At 48.7% G+C, this 23688-nt stretch overlaps 1 protein-coding gene across 1 annotated transcript; it reads right to left on the bottom strand.

The window, feature by feature from the left end:
• Positions 1-13914: 13914 nt before the first annotated feature.
• Serpine1 (serpin family E member 1) lies at positions 13915-23433 on the bottom strand. Its single transcript, XM_085837337.1, has 9 exons — positions 23303-23433; positions 22042-22313; positions 20353-20586; positions 19890-20084; positions 18987-19185; positions 17029-17129; positions 16839-16925; positions 15865-15948; positions 13915-15595 (listed from the first exon to the last, which is right to left on the bottom strand). Exons 2-9 carry the CDS (start codon positions 22310-22312, stop codon positions 15558-15560), a joined length of 1209 nt encoding a protein of 402 aa, XP_085693463.1. The 5' UTR covers position 22313; positions 23303-23433; the 3' UTR covers positions 13915-15557.
• Between the last annotated feature and the right edge of the window lie 255 nt (positions 23434-23688).

A 23688-nucleotide genomic window follows, 5' to 3' on the forward strand; every position in this document is an offset into this window, starting at 1 on the left:
GACTACACAGTGTGGCTCTGTCAAGCAAGCAAGAGTGGGATTCCAGAACTGGGTGTGGTGAGGCAAGCCACAATCCCAGCCCTGCGGAGGCTGAGGCAGGAAGAGCAAGAGGTCATGACCAGCTTTGGGGCTATGGAGGAATGTGTGTGTGTACCAAACTGGATGTGCTGGTATATACGTCTTATGTGATTATTTGGAAGGTACAAGCAGATGTATTAAGATCAAGAGTTCAAAATGACTCTTCGCATGCCCGTAATCTGATCCCTGGGGAGGCAGAGGCAAGAGGACTGGTCAAGAGGGTTCAAGGCCAGACTAGGCTATGTAAAGAGAGCAGTGGGAGCCGGGCAGTGGTGAAGGGCACTCCTTTAATCCCAAGAAGGAGGAGGCAGAGGCAGGCGGATTTCTGAGTTTGAGGCCAACCTCGTCTACAAAGTGAGTTCTAGGACAGCCAGGGCTGTACAGAGAAATCCTGTCTTGAAAAGCCAAAAACAAAAACAAAAAACAAAAAAAAACAAAAAACCAGTGTGTGTTGAAATTGAAACCCAACAGTTTAAAGCACACGTAAATGTGACTGTAAAAAGAATTTAAACTGTAGCAGGAGTTTTAGAGCTTTCTCTCTCTCCATTTCTCTACTCCCCTGTTTGTCCTTCTGTCTTTAGTGAAGAGGTTTGGATTTAAGGAACTCGGGTTTTGTTGGGCCGAAGGATTAACACCACAGTCCTCTTTTTACCGTCTAGAGATGGTATCCCAAGACTCCCAGTCGACTCCTGAAGCCTCTGACTGTGTGAAACTGAAGCTTCCCTCTACGTATAATAAAGTTCCATTTATAACGTATGCAGAGAATGGACCTAAGGAACAAAACCAAGACTAGGAGCTGGAGAGATGGCTTAGTGACCAGGAGCAGATGAGGACCCTAGTCTAGTTCCCAGCACCCCCCCCACCCCCGTCCCCATGGGTGGCTCACAAGTGCCTGTAATCCCAGCTCCAGGAATCCAACCCCCTCTTCTGGCCTCAGCGGCACCTGTACATCTGCATGCATGTGCATGCATACACACACACATAAATAAAAATGATAAAAACTTAAAAACCCAAATGATTTTAACAATGTATAGTAACGGAGCTGCCTCTGTTATTATTTTCGCACGTTAGAATCATTCAGCAGAGCCGGGCGTGGTGGCGCACGCCTTTAATCCCAGCACTCGGGAGGCAGAGGCAGGCGGATTTCTGAGTTCGAGGCCAGCCTGGTCTACAAAGTGAGTGCCAGGACAGCCAGGGCTACACAGAGAAACCCTGTCTCAAAAAAAAAAAAAAAAAAAAAAAGAATCATTCAGCAGATGAATGGGTGTTTGAAAGCAAGACTGCTCAACCTGGCAAGCAGGATGGGTTCCTCCTAAGTAATTAACGTGTGAGGATTAGACAAAGAGATGATTTGGGACAGCGGGGGACTCCTTAAGAATGGCATGCAATTTAAAGCTCACTAGGGCTGGGGATGTGGCTTAGTTGATGGACCACTTGCTTGCATACCCTGAGTGAAACCCTAGGTTCTGCTCCCAGCCCAGCATAAATTGGGTGTGGTGGCAAACACCAGCAATCCCAGCCCTTAGAGGCAGGATGATCAGGAGTTGAAAACCATTCCTCTCTATATAGCTAGGTTGAAGTCAGCCTAGGGTGTTGTGGTTTATGAAATGGAAGCATGAGGGAGGGAGGACCTTAGCAGACCCTGCCAAGGTGTCTCCGTGAACACTCAAGCCATAGGACAGGCCTAATATAAAAGGGAATTTATTTGGGACCTGGAGGAGGGGGTAGCAGTAGAGAAGGACAGAAAGAGAGAGGAAGTGGGGAAGAGGAACACTGGAGGGGGAGAGAGAGGGGAGGGAGGCAGGGGAGAGAGAGAGAGAGAGAGAAAGAGAGAGAGAGAGAGAAGAAGATGAAGAAGAAGGAGGAGGAGGAGGAGGGAGGGAGGGAGGGAAGGAGGGAGGAAGGGAGGGAGACACGGAGGGTGGAAGGAAGTAGGTGGAGAGCCGTATATATGTGTATATAAGTTCTTATATGTGAGCCTCATACCTGGCTGTTGCTAGGTAACTGCAGGGCAGAGCCTAGAGAAAATGCTAACAGGGTGCATGAGACCCTGTCACACAAAAATAAAAGACCAATGAGATGGCTCAGCAGGTAAAGGCACTTGCCACCATGCCTGCCGAGTTTATCTCCTGGCACCCACAAAGTGAAAGGAGAAAACTCATGCCCACAAGTTGTCCTCTGACCAAGTCTTAGGTATTGTGGCCATTTCTTTCTTTCTTTCCCTTTTTTTTTTTTTTTTTTGGTATGGATTGGTCAGAAGGGAACCCAGTTCCTGTGGCAGGGTATCCTAAGATGCTTAGTCATAGGTGATCCATTCAACTCTCTCTCTCTCTCTCTCTCTCTCTCTCTCTCTCTTGGAAGAAGAAGAAGAAGAAGAAGAAGAAGAAGAAGAAGAAGAAGAAGAAGAAGAAGAAGAAGAAGAAGAAGAAGAAGAAGAGGAGGAGGAGGAGGAGGAGGAGGAGGAAGAGGAGGAGGAGGAGGGGGGTTGGGCTGAAAAATGGTTCAGTGGTTAGAGTGCTAACTGCTGTTTCAGAGGATCCAGGTGTGGGTCTCAGTACCCACAGTGGGTGGCTCACAACCATTTGTAACTTCAGTTTTACAAGATCCAAAACCCTCTGGCCTCTTCGAGCACCATGTATGCACATAGTACACATACACTCATGCACACACACACACGCACACTCACACGCACACACACACACTCTAAATGGATCTCACACACACACACATACACACACTAACTGGATCACACACACACACACACACACACTAAATGGATTGTCAGGGTGGTTCAGTGAGTAAAAATACCTGCTGCCAATCATACCTGACAATCTGAGTTTGACCCCCACCCACATAGTGGAAGAATATATACTAATAAGCTTTGAGTGTGTACTCTTTCCATCTCCCTTTCTTCCCCTCTCTCTATTAAAGAGGTATGGACACTCACAATCCCCACCTAGAGTTCCCATGAGTTTTTCTCAGCCCTCCATTCATAGTATGGTGAGTGCACGCGCGCACACACGCTCTCTCTCTTGCACATACAAATAAACATGGTGGTGGGTGGGTGTGGAGAGCTAGCCATCCGCCTGCCAAGTTTGAAGGCTCCAGAGATGTAGCCCCACACCCCTGGAAAGTTGAGAACTTCTATAAGTCCTCATCCCAGTTTGCCTAACTGTGGAAAAGAGGTGATGATTCCCAAGAGAATCTGTTGGGAAGATGGGGTTTGCAGGCCGAGCATACTCAGTGTGGGGGCTGGGCATTGCCCCTGTGTGGTTGCCTATTCTGCCTTTCCACTTGGCAGGCGGGGAAAGAGCAGGAAAATGCTGAAGTGGGTAATGGCAGGTGAGGCTGACAGTCCTATCAACTGTTCCTCTCCCTAGCCAGCATGCAGCTCGGTAGAGAGCTTGGCCAATAGGAACGAAACCCTGGGTTTGATGCCTTATATAAACAACTATGATGATATACACCTATAACCCTAGCCCTCGGGAGGCAGAGGCAGGAGGTTCAGTAGGTATTTAGCCTCTACATAGTGAGTTCAAGGCGAGCTTGGACTACAGAAGATGTTTTGTTTTGTTTTGTTTTTTTAAAGATTTATTTATTTAGTATATGTAAGTCCACTGTAGCTGTCTTCAGACACTCCAGAAGAGGGCATCAGATCTCATTACAAATGGTTGTGAGCCACCATGTGGTTTCTGAGAGTTGAACTCAGGACCTCTGGAAGAGCAGTCAGTGCTCTTAACCGCTGAGCCATCTCTCCAGCCCTACATGAGATCTTGTATCCAAAACAAAACAAACAACACAAGAAGAAGCCAGGACTAGAGAGATAGCTCAGTGGTCCGGAGCACTTGCCGAGGACCTGAGTTTGTTCCCCAGCCCCCGTGCATGGTGGCTCACAATCACCTGTAACCACAGCTCCTGGGATTCTGACGCTCACTCCTTATGTCCTTGGACACCTTCAGATACCTGCACACACTCTCACACAGACCCAGGAGCGTATAATGAATCTTAAAAACAAACAAAAAGACAAACCAGCAAGGCTTCTGCTCATGCAGGATGACAGATATAGGCTGGACTTCTAAATTGCCTGTGAATAATGAAGGCAGAGACTACCCAAGAGGGTCCTTTACTGCCGGTACCTGGGGATGTGTTAGGGTTTGATCCAGTGGGCAGCTGGGAGTAATTATGGCTATTTAGGCCGGTGAACCACATAATGAAAGTACTGGTAAGAAGCTGGGGAGACGGCTCAGTGGTTAAAGTGTTAGTCATCTGTCAGTGTGTGGGGTAATTGGAAAGCATAGAAGGAGGGCCAGAGGATCACGAAGGAGACAGGTTTTGTGTATCCAGGCACCAGGGTGAAAGAGAGAGAGACCAGCAGAGCTGACTATGATGAGCTAGTCAGCTTAAGCTGGTAAATTATCTACAGGCAAAGAAGGGAGAAGGGTCAAAGTTGAGACTGGATTAGTGACTCCTTTTGTTTAGATGAAGACAATGGGAGACAGCGCTGAGAGACACCTCTTTCTCAGACAGAGCAGTCGTCAGGGTTCTCTCTGATGACGTAATTCTACGTTTATCTTATTATTTATTTGTTGAGCTGCGGTCTCATGTAGCCCAGGCTGATCTCCAACTTGTTATATAGCTGAGCATGACTTTGAACTTCTGATCCTCCTGCCTCTACCTCCCCAGGGCTGGGATTAAAGTGTACACTACCATGCCCAACTCTTGTTTTTTTTTTTTTTTTTTGTTGTTGTTGTTGTTTTGTTTTGTTTTTGAGACCAGGTCTCAAAAAGCCAGCCCAAAGACTGCTGGGCAGTGGTGGCACACGCCTTTAATCCCAGCACTTAAAAGGGAGAGGCAGGAGGATTTCTGAGTTCAAGGCCAGCTTGGTCTACAGAGTGAGTTCCAGAACAGCCAGGGCTACACAGAGAAACCCTGTCTTGAAAAACCAAAAAAATAATAAAATAAAATATAAAAGCCAGCCCAGGGCTGGCTTCCAAGCGGCTACACAATCCAGGCTGGCCTGGATCTTGGGATCTTAAATCCCTTCAGTCCTGGGATTGCAGATGCCACCACAACCCTCAGCCCAGCCTTCTGTCCCGCTGTTTGTATTCACATGCACACTTGCCTGCCTGGACTTTGGTCTAAGAGAGAGGGACATGATGGGAGGAGATTAGTCATGTGGCAGTGCAGAGGTGCTGATAATGGTGTTCAGTGAGGAGAGTGGGCAGGCACAGGTGTACTGGTGGGGGTGTGGGGGGGGGATTGTTATTCATCTGTAATTTGTTCCTCTGCTGTCCTGGAAGTTCTCTGAGCACCCTGTTTTCCTGCTGTGCCTTAGTTAGTCAGAGCTGATTTCTGTTCATGTCACAGAGAGCTGCCTGGTAAATTTCCTCACCGTGCGAACCTTCTCCACGGGCTGCATGAGTCAGCCCATTGCTTCAGCTGGGTTCCAGGCTCCTGTGGGCGGCTGTCGTGTGCGTTTTCCTTTCTCCCCATCACCCACGGTAGAGGTGTTTCTGTGTGTATACATATATGTATAGACACACACATGTTTACATAGTGTGCGTATGTGTTCTAATGGGTGTGTCCATGTGAGTTGTCTGCATGAACACGTGTGCACATGAATGTGCAGGCTGAAGATGGATATCTGGTGTCTTCAGTTGATCTCCACCTTGTTTATTCATTTTTATTACGTGTGTGTGTGTGTGTGTGTGCACACGCTAATACACACATGCTAGATGAAGACCAGAGGAGACTCTTAGGAACCTCTCCTTCCATTGTGTGGTCTCAGGCACTGAACTCGGGCTTGTTGGCAACGCCTCCTTTTTGCTGAATTTCTAGCTTAATTTTTGAGACAGCGTCTCAACAAACTAAGAGCATACCCTGCCTCTGCCTCCCTAGCACTGGGATTCCAGATAGATACTGCTGCACCCAGCTTTATACATAGTTGGAGGGGGATCCCTCACATTTGCCCAGCAAGTACTTAACTACTGAGCCCTGTTTGCAGTCCCCAGAATAGTGTTTATCAACTACCTCCAGTTGTGACCCACGTAGCTGAGCTTTGATATAGATTAAGTGTGAGTTCCCTAAAATTCCCACCTTAAATTCTCAATGTGACACTATTGGAAAGCAGGGCTTTTAAGAGGTGAGATTAGGGTTAGGGAGACGGCTCAGTGGTTAAGAACTTGTTCTTGCAGAGGACCCAGGTTTGGTTCCCAATACCACATGGTACCTCAATCATCTGTAACTCCAGTTCCAGGAAATTTTTTTGTTCTCTTCTGAACTCAACAGAAACCAAACACACATGTGCTACACAGACAGTCAGAGAGATTAAAAAACTCAAAGACATTTGCAAGAAAAAAAGCAATCAGGGGATAGTTATACTCTGAAGCTGAAATGTGCCCTCTAGGGTTGTGTTTTAAGTACTCTCTCCCCAAGCTATAGAGCCTGTGAGAAGGTGGGATGTGATAGGTTAGTGTCAGCTGACAATCTGACACAGCCTAGAATCCCTTGAGGTGTGCCCTGAGGGATGATCTTCATCTCATAAAACGAAGTGGGAAGACCCTTCCACTGTGGGCAGCACCATTCCCCTGGCTGGGATCCTGGACCATGTGAGTAGAGAAAGGGAACCTAGCCCCAGTGTTCATCACTCTGTTTTTGGTTGTGGATGCGATGTGACCAGCTGCTTCCAGCTCCTGCTGCCTTGAGTTCCTCGTCATGATGGACTGTGCCCTTGACCTGTGAGCTACACTCTTTCTTTGTTAAGTTGCTTTTGTCAGTGTTTTATCACAGCAGTGAGAAAATGGACTAATATATGGGACATGATTAACAGGAGTGCATCACTAGGTCTTGAAGGTGATACCCTCCCCTGTTCCCATAGCTTTCTGTTGCCTGGTCTCTTGCCTTGTGAAAAACCACCGCATCATGTTCTCACCACTTTGGATGGAGCCATTCCACCATGTCTCCCCAGCGCGATGGACTGCAACCTCCTGGAATCATGAGCCACATTCGGAGATGCTTAATTTTCATTGTCAACCTGACTGCGTTTGGAATCGCCTAGGAGACATGAATCTCCCTTGGAATCTGCCTGTTACTGCCAAGAATTTCCAGAGAGTTTAACTAAGATGGAAAGGTCCACCCCGAGTGTGAGTGGCATCTTCCCATTGCCTGGGACTCCAGACTCAAAGACAAGGAGACAGTGAGCTGAGCCACCTCTCTGCTTCCTGACTTCAGATGCTGCGTGCCCAACCATCCCACCCTTCTGCTGTCATCCCTGTCCCACCACGATGGACTGTGCACTCTCAGACTGTGAGCCACAGTAAACCCCTCTGGGAGCTGCTCTCCTCAGGCATTTTATCACAACAACACAGAAGTACCTGACAGAGCCATTAGAGAATAATCATGATGTCTCATTCCTTTCGGCTGCATTAGTCATTGAACGAGCATAGTTATAAATGGAATCCACCCTCCCTGTTTTCTGTCCCCTGCACACATCCATTTGCCCTTCTCCCCTGACCCCACTCCGACTGGGAAGCAGCACCAGGCCCTTGGCAGAGGTTGGATAGAGGCCAGCCCCGTGCTCCTGCCCAGCCTCCGGAACCATGGCCATCATGATCCTTTTTATAAATTACTCAGCCTTAGCTGGGAGTGCTGGCTCACACCTGCCATCCCCTTATTTGAGAGGCTGAGGCAGATGAATGTCAAGTCCAGGGTCATGCTGGGCTATAAGGTTGAGGCATAGTTTCCTAAGACAAAACAAACCAACCTCAAAAAAACAAGACCTCTCTCTCTCTCTCTCTCTCTCTCTCTCTCTCTCTCTCTCTCTCTCTCTCTGTGTGTGTGTGTGTGTACATCCCCGTGGTGCACATGTAGAGGTCAGAGAACACGTGTCCAAGTTGGTTCTTTCATTCCAATATGGGTCCTGGTGATTGAACTCAGGTTGTCAGGCTTGCTGGCAAGTGCCTTACCAACTGAGCTGTCTCAATGAAAGACTTAGACTTTATTTTTTTAGGTTTCACAGTACCAAAGATAAAGTTTGGTACTCCCCCTGCCCTCTCTTTTTTGAGACAGAGTTTCTTGCATCATAGGCTGGCCTCAGAATTGCCACATAGGGGTGGATGACCTACAACTTCTGATGTACTATGGGAGTGCTGGGATTACTGGTCTGTGTCACTATGCCTAGTTCATGTCCTGGGGAATGGAACTCAGCGTTTTATGCACACTAGGCAAATATTCTGCCAACTGAGCTACACTCCCAGCCCCGAGTTTTTCTTTTAAATGAATCTGAGTGAAACAGTAGAATTCAAACTTGGCAAGGATCTGTTTGAAAACGGCTGTTTTCATCTAGCATTCTGTTAGAGTAAATGTGATATCTGGTGACAGGGATGGGAGATGGGGAGTAGAGGTTGGAGGTGGGGGATCACACACACACACATACACACACGCACACATACTTCACCCAGGAAGCTTTTGCCAGGTTGAAAAGTGGTATATATAAATCCAAGTGCTAGAGACTGGACCGTGAGGCCAACACAGTTTGCCTAAATGTACATAAACTCTTAAAGCACATACACAGGGGCTGGAGAGATGGCTCAGTGGTTAAGAGCACTGACTGCTCTTCCAGAGGTCCTGAGTTCAATTCCCAGCAACCACATGGTGGCTCATGACCATCTGTAATGGGATCTGACGCCCTCTTCTGGTGTGTGAGAAGACAGCTATAGTGTACTCATATACATTAAATAAATAAATATATCTTTTCTAAAAACCACATACACAAACAGCAACAATCAAGTGATTGATTATGGTGGGGGGTTGTGGGGAGATGCACAGACCAAGGCATTGATATGGAGATTAGAGGACATCTTCCAGGAATCCGTTCTCTCCTATTATGTGGGACCCAGGAGTCGAACTCAGTTCCTCAGGGTTGGCAGCAAGTGCTTCTAAGCATTTTTTGGTGTCTGGAGAGACTTATTCTCATTCATAAACTCCACAAAGAGTTGATACATATATCAACAGAAGGGCAGCTGTTGTACTCTGTGGTGCTGTTGGGTGATTACGAAAATATTAGTAAGAATTAGGATGCCTTGGTGACTGTGTATAGTCCCAGCTATTTAGCAAGCTGAGGCAAGTGGGTTGCTTAAACCCAAGAGCGTGAGGCCATCTGGGCTATGTAACCAGATATTGTCTTCAAAGTACTATCATTGATAGAACCCTCCAACTTTTCAATCTCTCTCTGTTTTTTTAATTTTTTCTAAAAAAAAAAAAAAAGTTAACACAAACTCCTTTAAAAGCTTTTTAAAACTTTCTTTTTTAACATTTATTTATCGTGTGGGTGTGCATGTGCCACATGTATGGAGGACAGATGGCAGAGGACAACTTGCAGGAGGAATGTTCCTTCCTCCAGGGTTCTGGGCATGAACTCAGCCCATTCTGAGGGCAAGCGCCTTTCTCCGCTGAGCCGTCTGGAGGACACTGTTGCAGGGCTCTACATAAATGTTTACCAGTGTTATCACGATTAACTTCCTCGATGGACCTTTCATCTTTAAAAAATGGTTTTGAGGCTGGAGAGATGGCTCAGCAGTTACGAACACCGACTGTCCTTGCAGAGGTCCGGAGTTCAGTTCCCAGCACCTCCACGGCCGCTAATAAGCTTCTATAACTTATAACTCTACCTCCAGGAGACCCAGAGCTCTCTCCGGGCTCTTCAGGCTGCAAGGATGATGGACGTGGTGCACAGACACACAGGCAGACAAAACACCCATACTAATAAGATAGAGATAAATAAATCTGAAAATAATGATTAAAAAAAGTTTAACTGAGCCGGGTGAGATATTACAAGCCTGCCCTGTCACCCCAGCACTCAGGATGCTGCGTCAGGATGACAGCCTGGGCTATATATCAACAACCCTAGCCTTAAAATAAACCAAACAAAACCTCCCTAAGATTAATAAGTCTTTTCATTCCAGCACTCGAGAGGTGAAGGCAGATGTGTCTCTATGAGTTTGAAGCTAGCTTGATTTACATATTGACATCCCCTTCTCTCTCTCTCTCTCTCTCTCTCTCAATTTATTTATTTATTTATTTAATGTATATGAGTACACCATTGCTCTCTTCAGACACACCAGAAGAAGGCATCAGATCCTATTACAGATGGTTTGAGTCACCATGTGGTTGCTGGGAATTGAACTCAGGACCTCTGGAAGGGCAGTCAGTGCTCTTAACCTCTGAGCCATCTCTCCAGCCCCCATCTCAAAACAAACAAACAAACAAACCCAACCAAAACCCCACGATCATTAAGTTAGGCACGTGGCACACAATCCCAGCACTCAGGAGTGTGAGGCAGGAGGATCATGAGTCCAAGGATAGCCCAGGGTATTTAATGGTAACCTGTTAAAAAGAAAAGTTTGGAAACAGGTCAGGTCTCCTTGATGGATGCGGTCTTTAGAGAATATTTTTATCACGGAGGGCTTTCCCACATTCATGTTCATTGCCTGTCCATGGGTAGATAAACAATCCCACTGTGTGAAATTCATAAAAAAAATAATAAAAAATGGTGGGAGTGACAGCAGGGATAGACCTCATTAGTTTTTCATCTCTAAAGAAATAGAGAAAAGAAGGAAAAGTTTGAAAAGCCAAGGAAAGGAGGCCATGTAGAAGTCAAAGAGGGCAGGTAGGCTGCCTGCTGGGGGGTCGCTGCGGGTCACTGAGGTCCCTCACTGTCTTTATCTTGACTGTATCTGAGAATAACCAAGAACCCGCTAAGTGGGGCAGCGCCTTGCTTGATTCTCCTCTGCAGTGAGCGGACCGTTTGAAGAATCCTTTTTTCTTGAGCTTTCTCAGCATGTAAGGCCATTTTTGAACTGTATATTGGAGAATTAGGGCTCACGAGTCTTGCTTTTTTGAGCTGTGTGTGTGTGTGTGTAGAGTTCCTTGTAAGTTTTTAAAAGAAAAATCTCTTATTATAAATGGGTCACTATTCAGCCATCAGCCCGAGGCCTAGAAATGCTCACATTTTCAGGGCAGAAGATTGTATCCGGGTCTGAGTGTCCTTGAATTCTTTGATGGTTGTCTTCACTACCCCAGCTACCCACTAGTGAGCCCAAAGGGAATTTGTACAAGAGAGTGACGCAGGATGGAAACCAGTGCCAGGTGACAGTTGTTCACTTCCTCTTCTACATTTTATTTACTTTGTGTGCATGCGTGTGTGTGTGTGTGTGTGTGTGTGATGTGTGATGTGTGTTCATGCATGCAGATACGAATGTGCTATGGTTCACATATGGAGGTCAGAAGATGATTTTCAGGAATTAGTATTCTCTCCACCCGTGCCAGTCATGGAAATGGAACTCATGTTTGGCCATAAATGCCTTTCCCTGCTGAGCCCTCTTGCCTGCCCTCAGCTGAACTTTGGGCTGCAACCTCACTATAGACCTCTCTTGCTTGAATCTCTAGGCTAGGCTAACCCAATGGTGTCTATGCTTTTACCTTTTGCCCTTTTTATTTTATCATTTGTTTGTTTTTTCTATTGTGTGCTGGGAAGGGATTGAGCCCAGGGCCTTAACCATGTTATGCAAATATTCTACCACTGAGCCACGCCCCCAGCCCCTCACTGGGGGATTCTAGGCAGGGGCTCTACCACTGAGCCACGCCCCCAGCCCCTCACTGGGGGATTCTAGGCAGGGGCTCTACCACTGAGCCACGCCCCCAGCCCCCTCACTGGCCATATTCTTTCTACCACCAAGCCACTCCTATAGCCCCTTACTGGCTGATTCTATTCTGCCTAGAGAACTCTTGTTTAGAGTGCTTGATGCTCTTAAGTAATCTCCCAAGCCCCAAACTAGAGGTTTGGGAAAAAAAAAAAAAAAAGACTTTCCAGGAAGGCCTTTAAAGGTAGCTATAGAAAGTGTATATGTAACAAAAGAGCCTCATTTCCTGGGCACCATCCATGTCTAGATGGAGCTGAGCACATGAAAGCAACCATTGTTACAGGCCTGAAAAGCACAGCCTAACTGGAGTCGCGTAGAAAGTGATCCCATCAGCCAGTTTCACTGGGCCATCCCAAGAGAAGGAAGGTGCAACCTGGCCTGGAGCTGGAGAAATGGAGACCAGGGGTAAAGAGGGGTGGGTAAGGGAACCCGATGGAGGAAGGAGATGATAGAGGAATAGATGTGAGAATCCAGAGACAGACAGCAATTAATTAGGCCCTCGGGTGTGTGTGGGTGGGAGGTGTTTGCTGGATCTGGATCTGTCTCTCCCCCACCCCCATCCCTGGCCTCTTCCTCCTCCTCTTCCTCCTTGTTTTTACACATCCCGGTCTCATCTTGAACTCACTATGTAGCAGAGAATGAGTTTGAGCTCTTTGATCTTCCTGCCTCTGTCCCAAATACTGGGCTTATAGGTGTGCACCACCAAGCCTGGCTCTCCTGCTTATAAGACACAATCTCACCGAGAAGGTCATTCTGGTATCCAACTCCCAACCTTCAACGCATTCTGGGTACAGGCACATTCCACACTTTCTTCCTTCCCCTTCTCCCTGTCAACCACCCACTGTCTCCTTTTTTCTTGCCAGGGTCTGTCTCTCTAGCTGGCCTGAAGCACGCTGTATAAACCCGGCTAGCTTTGAACTCACAGATAGATATCCATCTGCCTCTGTTTCTCAAGTGCTGGGATTACGGTTGAGTACCCCCAAACCTACCTCCCACCCCAATCTCTCTTTTTTCCTTTTTCTCCTTCTGTCTTCCTGGAGACAAGGTCATGTGTAGCCCAGGTTGGCCCAAGATGGTCTTGCATTTCCTACTCTTTGCCTCTATCTCCCAAGAGCTGGAATGACAGGCATGTGTCACCATGCCCGGTTTGACGAAGTGTCAAGGATTACTTATAGAGCTTCCTGACTGCTGGGCACCTCCCTCCAGCCAAGCCATGTCCGCATCCCATCCTTTTCCCTTTATAGAATGGCTTCTGGGAGAGAATCAAGCCCTGTACAACTTGTCCTGGAGACAGATTACAGTGCCGTGGTGACTGTCTTATGGATTTTCCCACAGGCTTGGACCTGTGGGTGTGGCTCGCCAGAATCCCCACCACCTCCAGAAATCTGTTGTTCTTGCTTTTGTTTGTTCTGGAGACCAGTTTATACCTGAGGCCAAACTGACCTAGAACTGGTGACCCTCCTGCCTCTGCCTCCCAAGTGCTAGCTAGCATACAGGTGTGTCCCCACCACACCCGTTGTTCAGTAATGTTTTTAAATTTACATTTATTTTGGTTTGCCTGTTTTTCTGAGACAGGGTTTCTCTGTGTAGCCCTGGCTATCTTGGAATACAGTTTGTAGGCGAGGCTGGCCTCAAACTCAGAGACCTGCCTGCCTCTGCCTCCCAAGTGCTGGGATTAAAGGCAAGGCTACCACCTCCAGCTTACTTACATTGTGTGTGTGTGCCCATCATGTATGTGTGCAAGTCAGAGGACCACCCCATTGGTTCTTCCCTTCCATTGTGTGGTTCCTGGGAACCAAACTAAGGTCGTCGCTAGACTTTCTCGGTAAGTGCTTTTTTCCATCTGAGCCATCTTGCCTGCCCCTCACCTTGATTTCATCATTATTATCTGTGTGTGGGAGTGTGGGAGCATGTGCCATGTTTTGTGTGTGGAGGTCAGAGGACAGCTTTCAGGGACCGGTCCTCTCCTCCCATCATGTGGGATTCAGAGTGTTTGAGCTCAGGTCATTGGTTTCTGGTGGCACCTGTTCTACCCACTGAGCCACTTTACCAGCCCACACTCCTGTCTTAGTTCCTTGCACTGGGTAAGAAGACACAGAAGGCAACAAGCAAGCAACTTTGTTTGCATATTCTCTATATTTAGTATTTTTTAAAAAACATATTTACCTGTTTATATATCAAAAGTGAAAACAAACAACAACAAAAAGGTATATGTAACCAACAAAATTCAAGACCATGTGACCCCACGTTTGGGGCCCTATGGGTACAGGGTGTGTGGCTGTCCAGTGCATAATGAAAAGAGAGAGAGAGAAAAAAAAACAGAGAGAGAAAGAGGGAGAGAGAGAGAAAAGCAAAAACACCAACATGATTGTTATTTTTTTTTTCCGGTGGAGACATAACGGATGCAGAGTGGCCTGCTAGGAAATTACATTCACGGTACCTTCTTGTGCAGTTTTTCAGTAAATTGGTTTTCTGATCATACCCCCAGCTAGGAAGCTTTCAAAAAAGATTATCTAACTAAGGTGGTTGACCAGGAGCTGCTGTCTCTTTCATCGCCCCCCCCCCGCCCCCCCACGTGTCCACTGCTCACATACAGCAGCCGGAAATGACACATTGACGTGAGTCACCAGTGCAGCTCTGACTCACCCAGTAATTGGAGAAGGTTCTGTCCTGTTAGGTCACACAGCCCCTTTTCCCTCTCTGCTTCTGAATGCCTTGGAAAAATTTGAAACCACTTTGCCCTCTCTCAAATCTCTCTCTCTTCCATCTAATCTTTTTCCCCCCTTCCTTTAACGTGGGTTGCCAAGCATCACCTTGGCAAGGTCCCTAAGGAAAAGAGCCACGGGGGTGGTGGTGGGGGGAGGGAGGGACGGGGTAAGGGTGTGTTTGGCTGCCACTAGGCGGCAGTGTGAGCCCCATCACGAGGCTACCCAGAGGGGCAGGTTTGTGGAGTGATGCACCCCTGACATACAGGGATACAGACCCCAAATGGGATGCCGTATGCCACGGTTTAAATAAGAAGCATTTTCCTTAAGAGTGCTTCTTCTCCCCAACAAACATACAAGAGCAAGAGATAAATATTCAATCACACCCCTGGAATCTCCCCAGGGCCCCCCACTGGGAGACTGGGGATGAAGAGCCAGGCACACACAGTCTGACTTTTCTTTCACTCTTCCCAAATGAAAAAAGTTTGTGAGTCGAAAAAAGCTGTGTAAACAAGTCACCTACACTCTGAAATAACATAAGCAAGCTGTGTCAAGGGAGGGAGCAGGGAGAAGGCTCGCTATTGGGCGACCATTTGATCTGTCTATCTGTTGCCCCTTGGAGGTGGGCAAGGTGGACATTTCCACAGTGGACCTTGAGATAGGACAGTGCTTTTTCCTTTGGCCCATGGCCACCCTCCACAGCAATGGCAGGAGATGCAAGAGGTGCCCACAGTGTGACTGGAACACAAACGATTTTGCGGAATGAAAGTGTTGTGCCCTCCATACTCTGCTGGGGCCTCGGTGGGAACTGGGTCCAGAGGGCATGCTGGGCAGATCCAGGTATTGTGAGATCTATGGTCTATGAGACCTCTGTGGGGTAGGAATCCCTAGGTTGGAGGGAGTTAGACTCTTTTCCCTTCGAGAGTCCGAGGTTGGAAAGATTACCAGTGTGGGAGTTAAGGAGAAGATGCCTTCTCTCTCTCCCCATAGAGTCCTTTAAATAATCCTTTTCTTCAGAGTTTCTGCTTCATAACATCTCCAGTTTCGTCCCAAATGAAGGCTTCTCTTCCCACTCTCAAGGCTCCATCACCTGGCCCATGAAGAGGATTGTCTCTGCGGACAGAAGGATTGTGCCAGTTGAGAATGGAGATCTAAGGAAGGGAGTGAGCTACCAGGAGTCACAGCTGCCCAGGGACTAAGTTAGGACTGGGGTCCTGGCACTGCGTGGGCTGTGACAGAGTGCTAGGGAAGGAATGGAACTGAGTCCCAGAATTTTTGCAGAGACCCTAGGGGCTCAAGGAAACGTCTACGTGGTGGGCAGGTACATAATGATTTTTGAAAAACAGTTTGAGAACAGGAGAATGTTATAGGGGTCCGCTCACCTGTCGGATTGTGCCGAACCACAAAGAGAAAAGATCGGTCTATAACCATCTCCGTGGGGGCCATGCGGGCTGAGATGACAAAGGCTGAAAGAAAAGGGACAATATGTTAGGTTTGGGGGATGTTATCATTGGAGTGATTCCCAAGAGATCTAGTGACACCAGTCTATCTGATATCAGCACTGGGGAATGATTTTTTAGGTGGCTTAAAAGAAACTAGTAGTGGGGTATGGAACCCAGAACCTCCTGTATGCCAGAGCAAGAGTGCTATGGCTGAGCCCCCAGCCCCTCACTGGGGGATTCTAGGCAGGGGCTCTACCACTGAGCCACGCCCCCAGCCCCTCTCTGGGGGATTCTAGGCAGGGGCTCTACCACTGAGCCACGCCCCCAGCCCCTCCCTGGGGGATTCTAGGCAGGGGCTCTACCACTGAGCCACGCCCCCAGCCCCTCACTGGGGGAGTCTAGGCAGGGGCTCTACCACTGAGCCACACCCACAGCCCCTCTCTGGGGTATTTTAGATAAAGGTTCTACCATCAAGCTATATTTCCCAGTCCTTGGTTTTTCAGGACAGGGCCTTGCTTTTTTGAACCTGCATCCTTCTGCCTCAGCCTCCTGAGGCATGTGCCACTATGTTTGGCTTCCTTTCTTTGTTCTCTGAATATTGGCCCTAAAGTTTCCAGACTTCCTCTGAGCCCCAGTATCCTATCAGTCACAAACATTCAGGGCTCATGGCACATCCTTTAAGTTCACTCCCACTGTGATTACACCTCAGGCTTGTCTGGGGGGGGGGTCCTTGTCATGCACTGGCACTTCAGGAGCCATAGATGAGGCAGCAGGGTCCCCAGGGGAAGTGAATCCGTTTTTCACACTGAGGAACGGGTTTGGGAATGGGTGACTACTGGGCTCACACTAGCTTTCCTGTGGGGGTGATTGCCATCCCAGGAGGTGGGCGAACACAGGCAGAGAGCCACACTCACCTGTGGAGGAAGACGCCACTGTGCCGCTCTCGTTCACCTCGATCCTGACCTTTTGCAGCGCCTGTGCTACAGAGAGCTGCTCTTGGTCTGCAACAGAGCAGGACCCAAAAGACAGATTAGCCTCCACTCTATCCTCCGTGCGGAAACTCCGACCCACGGAAGCAAGAAAATGAGGGTGATCGTTTCTCACCGGAAAGACTTGTGAAGTCGGCCTGGGTTGCACTAAACATGTCAGGCATGCCCAACTTCTCCAGGGGCCCTCTGAGGTCCACTTCAGTCTCCAGAGAGAACCTGTGGGCAGGAACAGGCACAGGGTTAGTCTGGTCCCCGTATGCTGCTCTTCCAGGACCTTTAGGACATCTTCTAGGACAGTGGGACAGGGTAGACACTGACACGAGCATGGAGGAAAGAGTCTGGCTTTTTGTTTTGTCTTGACATTGGATCTCAGGTAGTCTAGGCTGGCCCCAAACTCATTATGTATCCAAAGCTGATCCTGAACGCCTGATCCTCCTGCCTCTACCTCCTGAGTGCTAGAATTTAGAGGTGTGCGCCACCACGTGTGGTTTATGTAGCGCTGGGGTTAAAACCCAGAGCTTTGAACAAGTTGGGCAAGCATTCCACCAGCGCAACTATATCCCCAGCCCTGACCTTGAGCCTCTGATCCTCCTGCCTCCATCATCTAGTACGGCAGTAGAAGTCTTTGAAACCTCATTTGGCTAGAAGGTCTGGCCTATTTTTCCTCCTTGCCAGAAACTTCTAATATTAATGAACATTGTTCAATCTTTCCACCCCCTCAAATCCGTGACTAATGGCTTTCCTCAAATAAGACAGTAGTTTTAACATAATTGTATTCGGTTTGACGGCAGGAGGGGGACAGGTTCACATTCTCCCTCTCGAGGGTGTTGGAGCTAACTGTGGTCTGCAGGCTGTTTTTGAGCGCACATAGAATGAGACTTTGGGCTCCCCCTCTGCTTCCCACCAGGGCATGACTCATTATCTCCATCTTGATGAGGGAGAAAGACAGCAGCAGAAGGCCAGCATCTAAAGCAACCCAATCCCCCTCTGTCTCCAAGCCTGGCATCTTAGCATCTGGGAGTTTAGGGGGAAACCTGGGCTGGAAGCTTCCCTGTAATTCTGGAATTACCCAACCACAGCCCTCTCCATCCCTTTTGATTCTGCAGAAGGATTAGGGCAAAAGAAAAAAAAAAAAAAGAAAATGAAATCTGTGTTTGGAAGTCTCCTCTGCCTCTGGGAATCGATGCCTTTCATTGTTTGTGGGTGAGGGGAGATGGGGGGGGTGACATGGGAGGCTTTTACAAATGGGTGTGGAACGATTCGGGCCTGACAGCCACTTCTTTCTCTAGCTCTTCTTTGGTCTTATCTCTTTTGTTTATTTAAAGATGGGGTCTTGTGCGATCCAGGAGAACAAGGATGACCTTGAACTCCCGATCCGCCCCCTAGGGATGGGATCAGGGACTGTAGCTGTGCACCACCATTTCTGAGGTGCTGGGGATTCAGTTTAGCTCTTTGTGCACGTGAAGTAATAACCCTGCCAACTGGACTATATCTCCACCGCTTTCCCTGACAGCCCCCTCCCCTTATGAGATAGGGTCTTGCTGTATATAGCCCAGGTTGGCCTTGAACTCATTATCCTTTGTGCTAGCCTTTCAAGTGTTAGGATTACAAGTTTGTAACCACCACGATTGGTCTATGTAGCATTGGGTTTGAACCTGGGGCTTCATGCATGCTAGCCGAGCACTCTACAAACTAAGCCAGCAATTTTGCCCCCATAGCCAAAGCTGGTCTTGAACTCACTATTCTGTCTCAGCCTGTCTAACACTGGGGTGACAGGCTTGTGCCACTATGATTCACTTTGGTTGACTCTTACTGAGCATTCTGTGCATGGTCTATATGGGGACATATTTTATTTAAAAAACCTCTCTCCTCTCCAGCAGTATAAACAGGCAGAAAGATGATGGAATCAGAAACCATAATCAAATCCAGACTAGGAGGATTCCCATCAGCCACCCACACATGTCCCTTCCCTGTGGGCATTACCCATCTGGGAAACTCCGCAAGGGAACAGTGGCTTTAGGAGGAGGGGTGGTGGATATCGGGATTGGGGCGTTGGCGAATGGGATGGCTTACTTAGGCAGGATGAGGAGGCGGGGCAGCCTGGTCATGTTGCCCTTCCATTGTCTGATGAGTTCAGCATCCAAGATGTTGGTGAGGGCGGAGAGGTGCACATCTTTCTCAAAGGGTGCAGCGATGAACATGCTGAGAGTTTCACCCTGGTAGGGCAGTTCCACGACGTCATACTCAATCCCATCTGGGGTGGTGAACTCAGCTGGGAAGACCAAGATGGAGACTTGGAAAAGGCTCCAACGCCCACAGGTTCCTTCCCTGCTTCTCTCCCCTTTTCTCCTTCCGGAAGGCCATGCTCTCCATTGGAGTTTTGGAGGTCCTTCACCCATTCCACTTCCCATTCCAACGTTTTCCTCTCCTCTTTTTTAAGCTAGCTATGTCACTGAGGGTGACCTTGAACTCATCCTCCACCATACCTGGTTTACGAGCTGAGCATGGACCCCAAGGCTTTATTAATGCTGGGTGAGTATTGTCCCTAAGCCACACCCCCACCCTTCCTGCCTATTTTCTCCCTCTCCATCTTTGTTATTTTCTGACTCCAGCCACTATCTTATTCCCATGCTCACCCAACTCCCACGCAGCCTTCCCCCTAGCTGGGCTCCTTGGCCCCAGGTAACCACACTATAGAAGATCTTCAGAGAAGAGATGGGCTCAAGGGTCCATCAGGCAGATGTGGGTCTGGGAGATTATCTAAATTTCAGCTTCATGTAGCACGAGAGAAACTGATTCCTCTCTGACCCCTGACTTGAACGATCTCAGTATCTCCCGATACTACTTGGTAAGTCTTTGTAATAACTTGGGTGTGTCCACCTCCACTGCCACCATCCTCCCTCTGAGGGGGACACTGTGAATATTGCCCAGGGTCTGTAGTTATGAGACATGGTACCCGGGGATATTTGGACTCACTGTAGTTGAACTTGTTGTTCTGAGCCATCATGGGCACAGAGACGGTGCTGCCATCAGACTTGTGGAAGAGGCGCTGATGGGTGCTGGCCTCTAAGAAAGGGGTCTTCCATTGGCCACTGAAGTAGAGGGCATTCACCAGCACCAGGCGAGTCAGCTCGTCTACAGCCCCCTTGGCCAGTAAGTCACTGATCATACCTAAGGGGGGGCAAGGAGACCAAGGAGTGAAATGGACCGTAAGCATCTTAGGTGTCTCCCTTGCATGAGTTCCTGGCTCCAGTCCTCAGCACCACAGCAGGAAGGAAAAGCACAAACATCAGCAATTTTGCTTTGCTTCTTGAAGCATTTGCCTTTTATCCCCAAAGACAAAAGCTGAAAGGGAGAGCTGGGGATGTGTGAATTTGACACCGAATTCCCTTTCTCTGCTCCTTTCCCTTGGGCCTGACCTGCTTTCCCAGGGGCTTACCTTTGGTATGCCTTTCCACCCAGTCATTGATGATGAATCTGGCTCTTTCCACCTCTGAGAAGTCCACCTGTTTCACCGTAGTCCGGAAAAGCTTGAAGAAGTGGGGCATGAAGCCCTGGACCAGCTCTAGGTCCCGCTGGACAAAGATGGCGTCCGCAGTACTGATCTCATTCTTGTTCCACGGCCCCATGAGCTCCTTGGAGAGCTGGCGGAGGGCATGAGCTGTGCCCTTCTCTGCAGAGGTACCAGGACAGGATCCATTAGGCTCATGTTGAGCCAAGGGCTTTCAGCTGGGCCAGGTTTCCCAAGGATGGCCCTATCCCTGTCCAGGCAGATGAGGCTCTTCCAATCCTTCAGGAGTCAGTGGAGGGAGGTCTTTTTCCAAACTAACCTTTCTCTCTCCCTCCCCTTCTCCCTTTCTTTCTCCCTCTCCCTCTTCCCTCCCCCTCTCTCCATCTCTTTCTCTTCCCTTACCTCCCTGCTTCCCTCCCATCCCCATTTTTTGAGACTGGGTCTCACCATGCACCTCTGGGTGGCCTGACACTAGGTAGCCCAGGCTGGCCTTGAACTCACAGAGATCTGCCTGCGTCTGCCTCCTGGGTGCTGGGACTAAAGGTGTGCACTACCGTGCCCAACTGTCTCCCTCTCCCATTCTTTCCTCTCCTCACCCCTCCCTGAGGAGGGTCTCACATGACTTGGAAGCTAACAGACATTCTCCTGCCTGTAGCACCTCCAGTGCTGGGATTAGGGGCACGGACTACTACAGTCAGCCCTCAAATCATAACATTTTTGTGCTTGCTTTCCCAAAATCTCAGTTCCCAATCTTTTCTTTTCTTTGTGTAAGAATATTCTGTTCTTAAATCTCCCTGCACCCCCCCACCCTTTTACCCTTGCAACAACTCCTCTAACAGCCTTGCAAATGCTGGGAATCCCGGCACAAGTCACCCTGCCTGGCTTCCTCTTCTGTTCGGTTTTGTGACAGGATCTTGCTCTATATCCCAGCCTGGAATGGGGTTTACTGTGTAGCATAGGTTGGCCTCAAATTCACAATCGTCCTCCTCCCTCAGCCTCCCAAGTGCTGCAATTACAGGCACCATGCCTAGCTAGGTTGTTCTTATATTAAATGGCATTATTGAGGAATTCATGTTCGTAATCCTATTACATATTTACTCAACTCTGTGTGGGAGACATTCTTTAGTTGTTCCCTATTTCATAGATCATAAAACCAAGGTTTACAAGAGTTAAGGTCCCATGTTCTGTTTTGCTCTTGTGTTTAAAGGTCTCACGTAATCCAGGCTGTCACTGAACTCTATACTTAGCCAGCTTGAGTTTGAACTCCTGATCCTTCTGTCTCCACTTCCCGAGTAACATGGCCACAGTTCTACACCACCACCTTCAGTTCCCTTTGATTTGGGGATGGAGCCCAGGGCTTTGTGTATGCTAGGCAAGCTATATCACAGCACCAGTGCCACACAGTTCCTGTGTGCTGATTCCACTGGCTGGTACAAGACAAGGTCAACTGACCCAACAGTGGGAGAGAAAACGGGTGGTCTCTGGGCTGCGGCTGGACATGACTAGACTCAGTGATGCTGCAGTCAGCCTTCCCTGCCTTCTCTGTTTGCTCTGGACCCTGGTCTGTGAGCTCCTCCCTACCTTTTCCTCCAGCTCTCACTCCGCCCTGACTCTCACCATCGATTTTGAATCCCATAGCATCTTGGATCTGCTGCTGGGTTTTCCCCGCTGTGGTCATCTGCAGCATAGCCAGCACCGAGGACACGCCATAGGGAGAGAAGACCACATTATGGTCTTTGGAGGCCTGGACCACCTGCTGAAACACTTTTACTCCGAAGTCGGTGGCCTGATGGGCTGTGTGGGATTCTCGGAGGGGTAAAGTGAACCCTTTCCCAGAGACCAGAACCAGGCCCAGGATGAGGCAAGCAAGGGCTGAAGACATCTGCATCCTAGGAAGAATAGAAGGGAATCTGATAAGGAGATGTGCCGGGAAGACTGCCCAGAGGGGGCATGCATGTTGCCTCCTCAGAGTGCTCGCCTCTAGCCTGTAAGCCATCAGTGCGGTAAGTTCACATTCATTCATTCTTTTTTTTTTTTTTTTTTGGTTTTTCGAGACAGGGTTTTTCTGTATAGCCCTGGCTGTCCTGGAACTCACTTTGTAGACCAGGCTGGCCTCGAACTCAGAAATCCGCCTGCCTCTGCCTCCCGAGTGCTGGGATTAAAGGCGTGCGCCACCACGCCCGGCAAGTTCACATTCATTAAGACCCCACAATGCAATTGGATGATGAGCTCATCCCCTGCTGCCTCCAATCAATTCTTTTCATCCTCCCCCCCCAATCTTGCTTGCTATGTAACCCAGGCTGGACTTGAACTCAGGACACTCCTGCTTCACTTCTCCCAAGTGCTGGGATTACAGGCATCAATAGATGCTACTTGATTTTTAACATAGGCTGTCCTCACTTTTTTTTTTAAAACCTGGGTGAATCTTAGAAAAACAGCCCCTGTGCATCTCTGATCCTTTCTGTGGGGCTGAGAGACCTTTAGACAAAGATAGCTTTTAGCTTAAAGTAAGAGCTGATTCCTGAAAGTTGTTCCCTGATTTCCACACTTGAACACATGAGCACACACACACACATACACATATACATGCATCTTTCCTTTTAAACGTAAAGTCCCTTTGCTAAACTGAGAAAGGGGAGGTTTGCTGGGGAAGGACCCGAAGACTATGTGCTGGCCTCTGGGATACAGGGTTGGAAGTGCGGTTTGACCATCTTTCCTGACCACCTGTGGTCCTGGCTGGGCTAGGGTGGACTAAAGGCTGCAGAGTTCCAGAAAAGAGTGGAAGGGAACGGAGGGAAAACGAGGGTGACAGACGGAGACGGGATGTTCTTCTTCATTTAAAGCCTAAGGTGAGAGAGTAAGCTTGCCTTTCTCCTACCTGAATATTCAAAGGTGCCTTGTGATTGGCTCTTGTTGGCTGTCGCTCAGCTGTGGTTGGCTGTGTGCTGCGGGAGGCGGGTGTGCGGCGGTCCTCCTTCACAAAGCTCTCGGGGCTCTGCTGCAGCCTGATCCAGCTGTGCTCTGTTCCCTGGCGGCTGCCTCCCTTTATACCAGATGTGGGCCGGAAATAGATGAACTCATGTTCCAGCCCCACCCACTTTCTAACTCTGGAAATGTCTGGGCTGCCCGCCGGCCCTGCCCCCTCCCCCTCCCAGTGACTTGCTGGGACACGTGTGTGTACGTGTGTGAAAGGGCATGGGGGATAATTGAGCAAACCCTGGTTCCCTTGACTGGAACATCCCTGTGACTTTGGCTGGTCGGTCG

The sequence above is a fragment of the Mus caroli genome, unplaced genomic scaffold (genome assembly GCF_978045245.1).
Source record: "Mus caroli unplaced genomic scaffold, Mus_caroli_1 scaffold_4, whole genome shotgun sequence".
Taxonomy (NCBI): Eukaryota; Metazoa; Chordata; class Mammalia; order Rodentia; family Muridae; genus Mus; species Mus caroli.

What these genes read in the sequence shown, in the direction of transcription:
- Serpine1 (XM_085837337.1), bottom strand. Translation starts at nt 22,312, where the DNA reads ATGCAGATGTCTTCAGCCCTTGCTTGCCTCATCCTGGGCCTGGTTCTG. An exon ending in GGTGGAAAGGCATACCAAAG is followed by an intron (nt 20,085 to 20,352) that starts GTAAGCCCCTGG and finishes GCCCCCCCTTAG; the next exon opens with GTATGATCAGTGACTTACTG. An exon ending in CGACTTCACAAGTCTTTCCG is followed by an intron (nt 16,926 to 17,028) that starts GTGAGAAACGAT and finishes GCTCTGTTGCAG; the next exon opens with ACCAAGAGCAGCTCTCTGTA.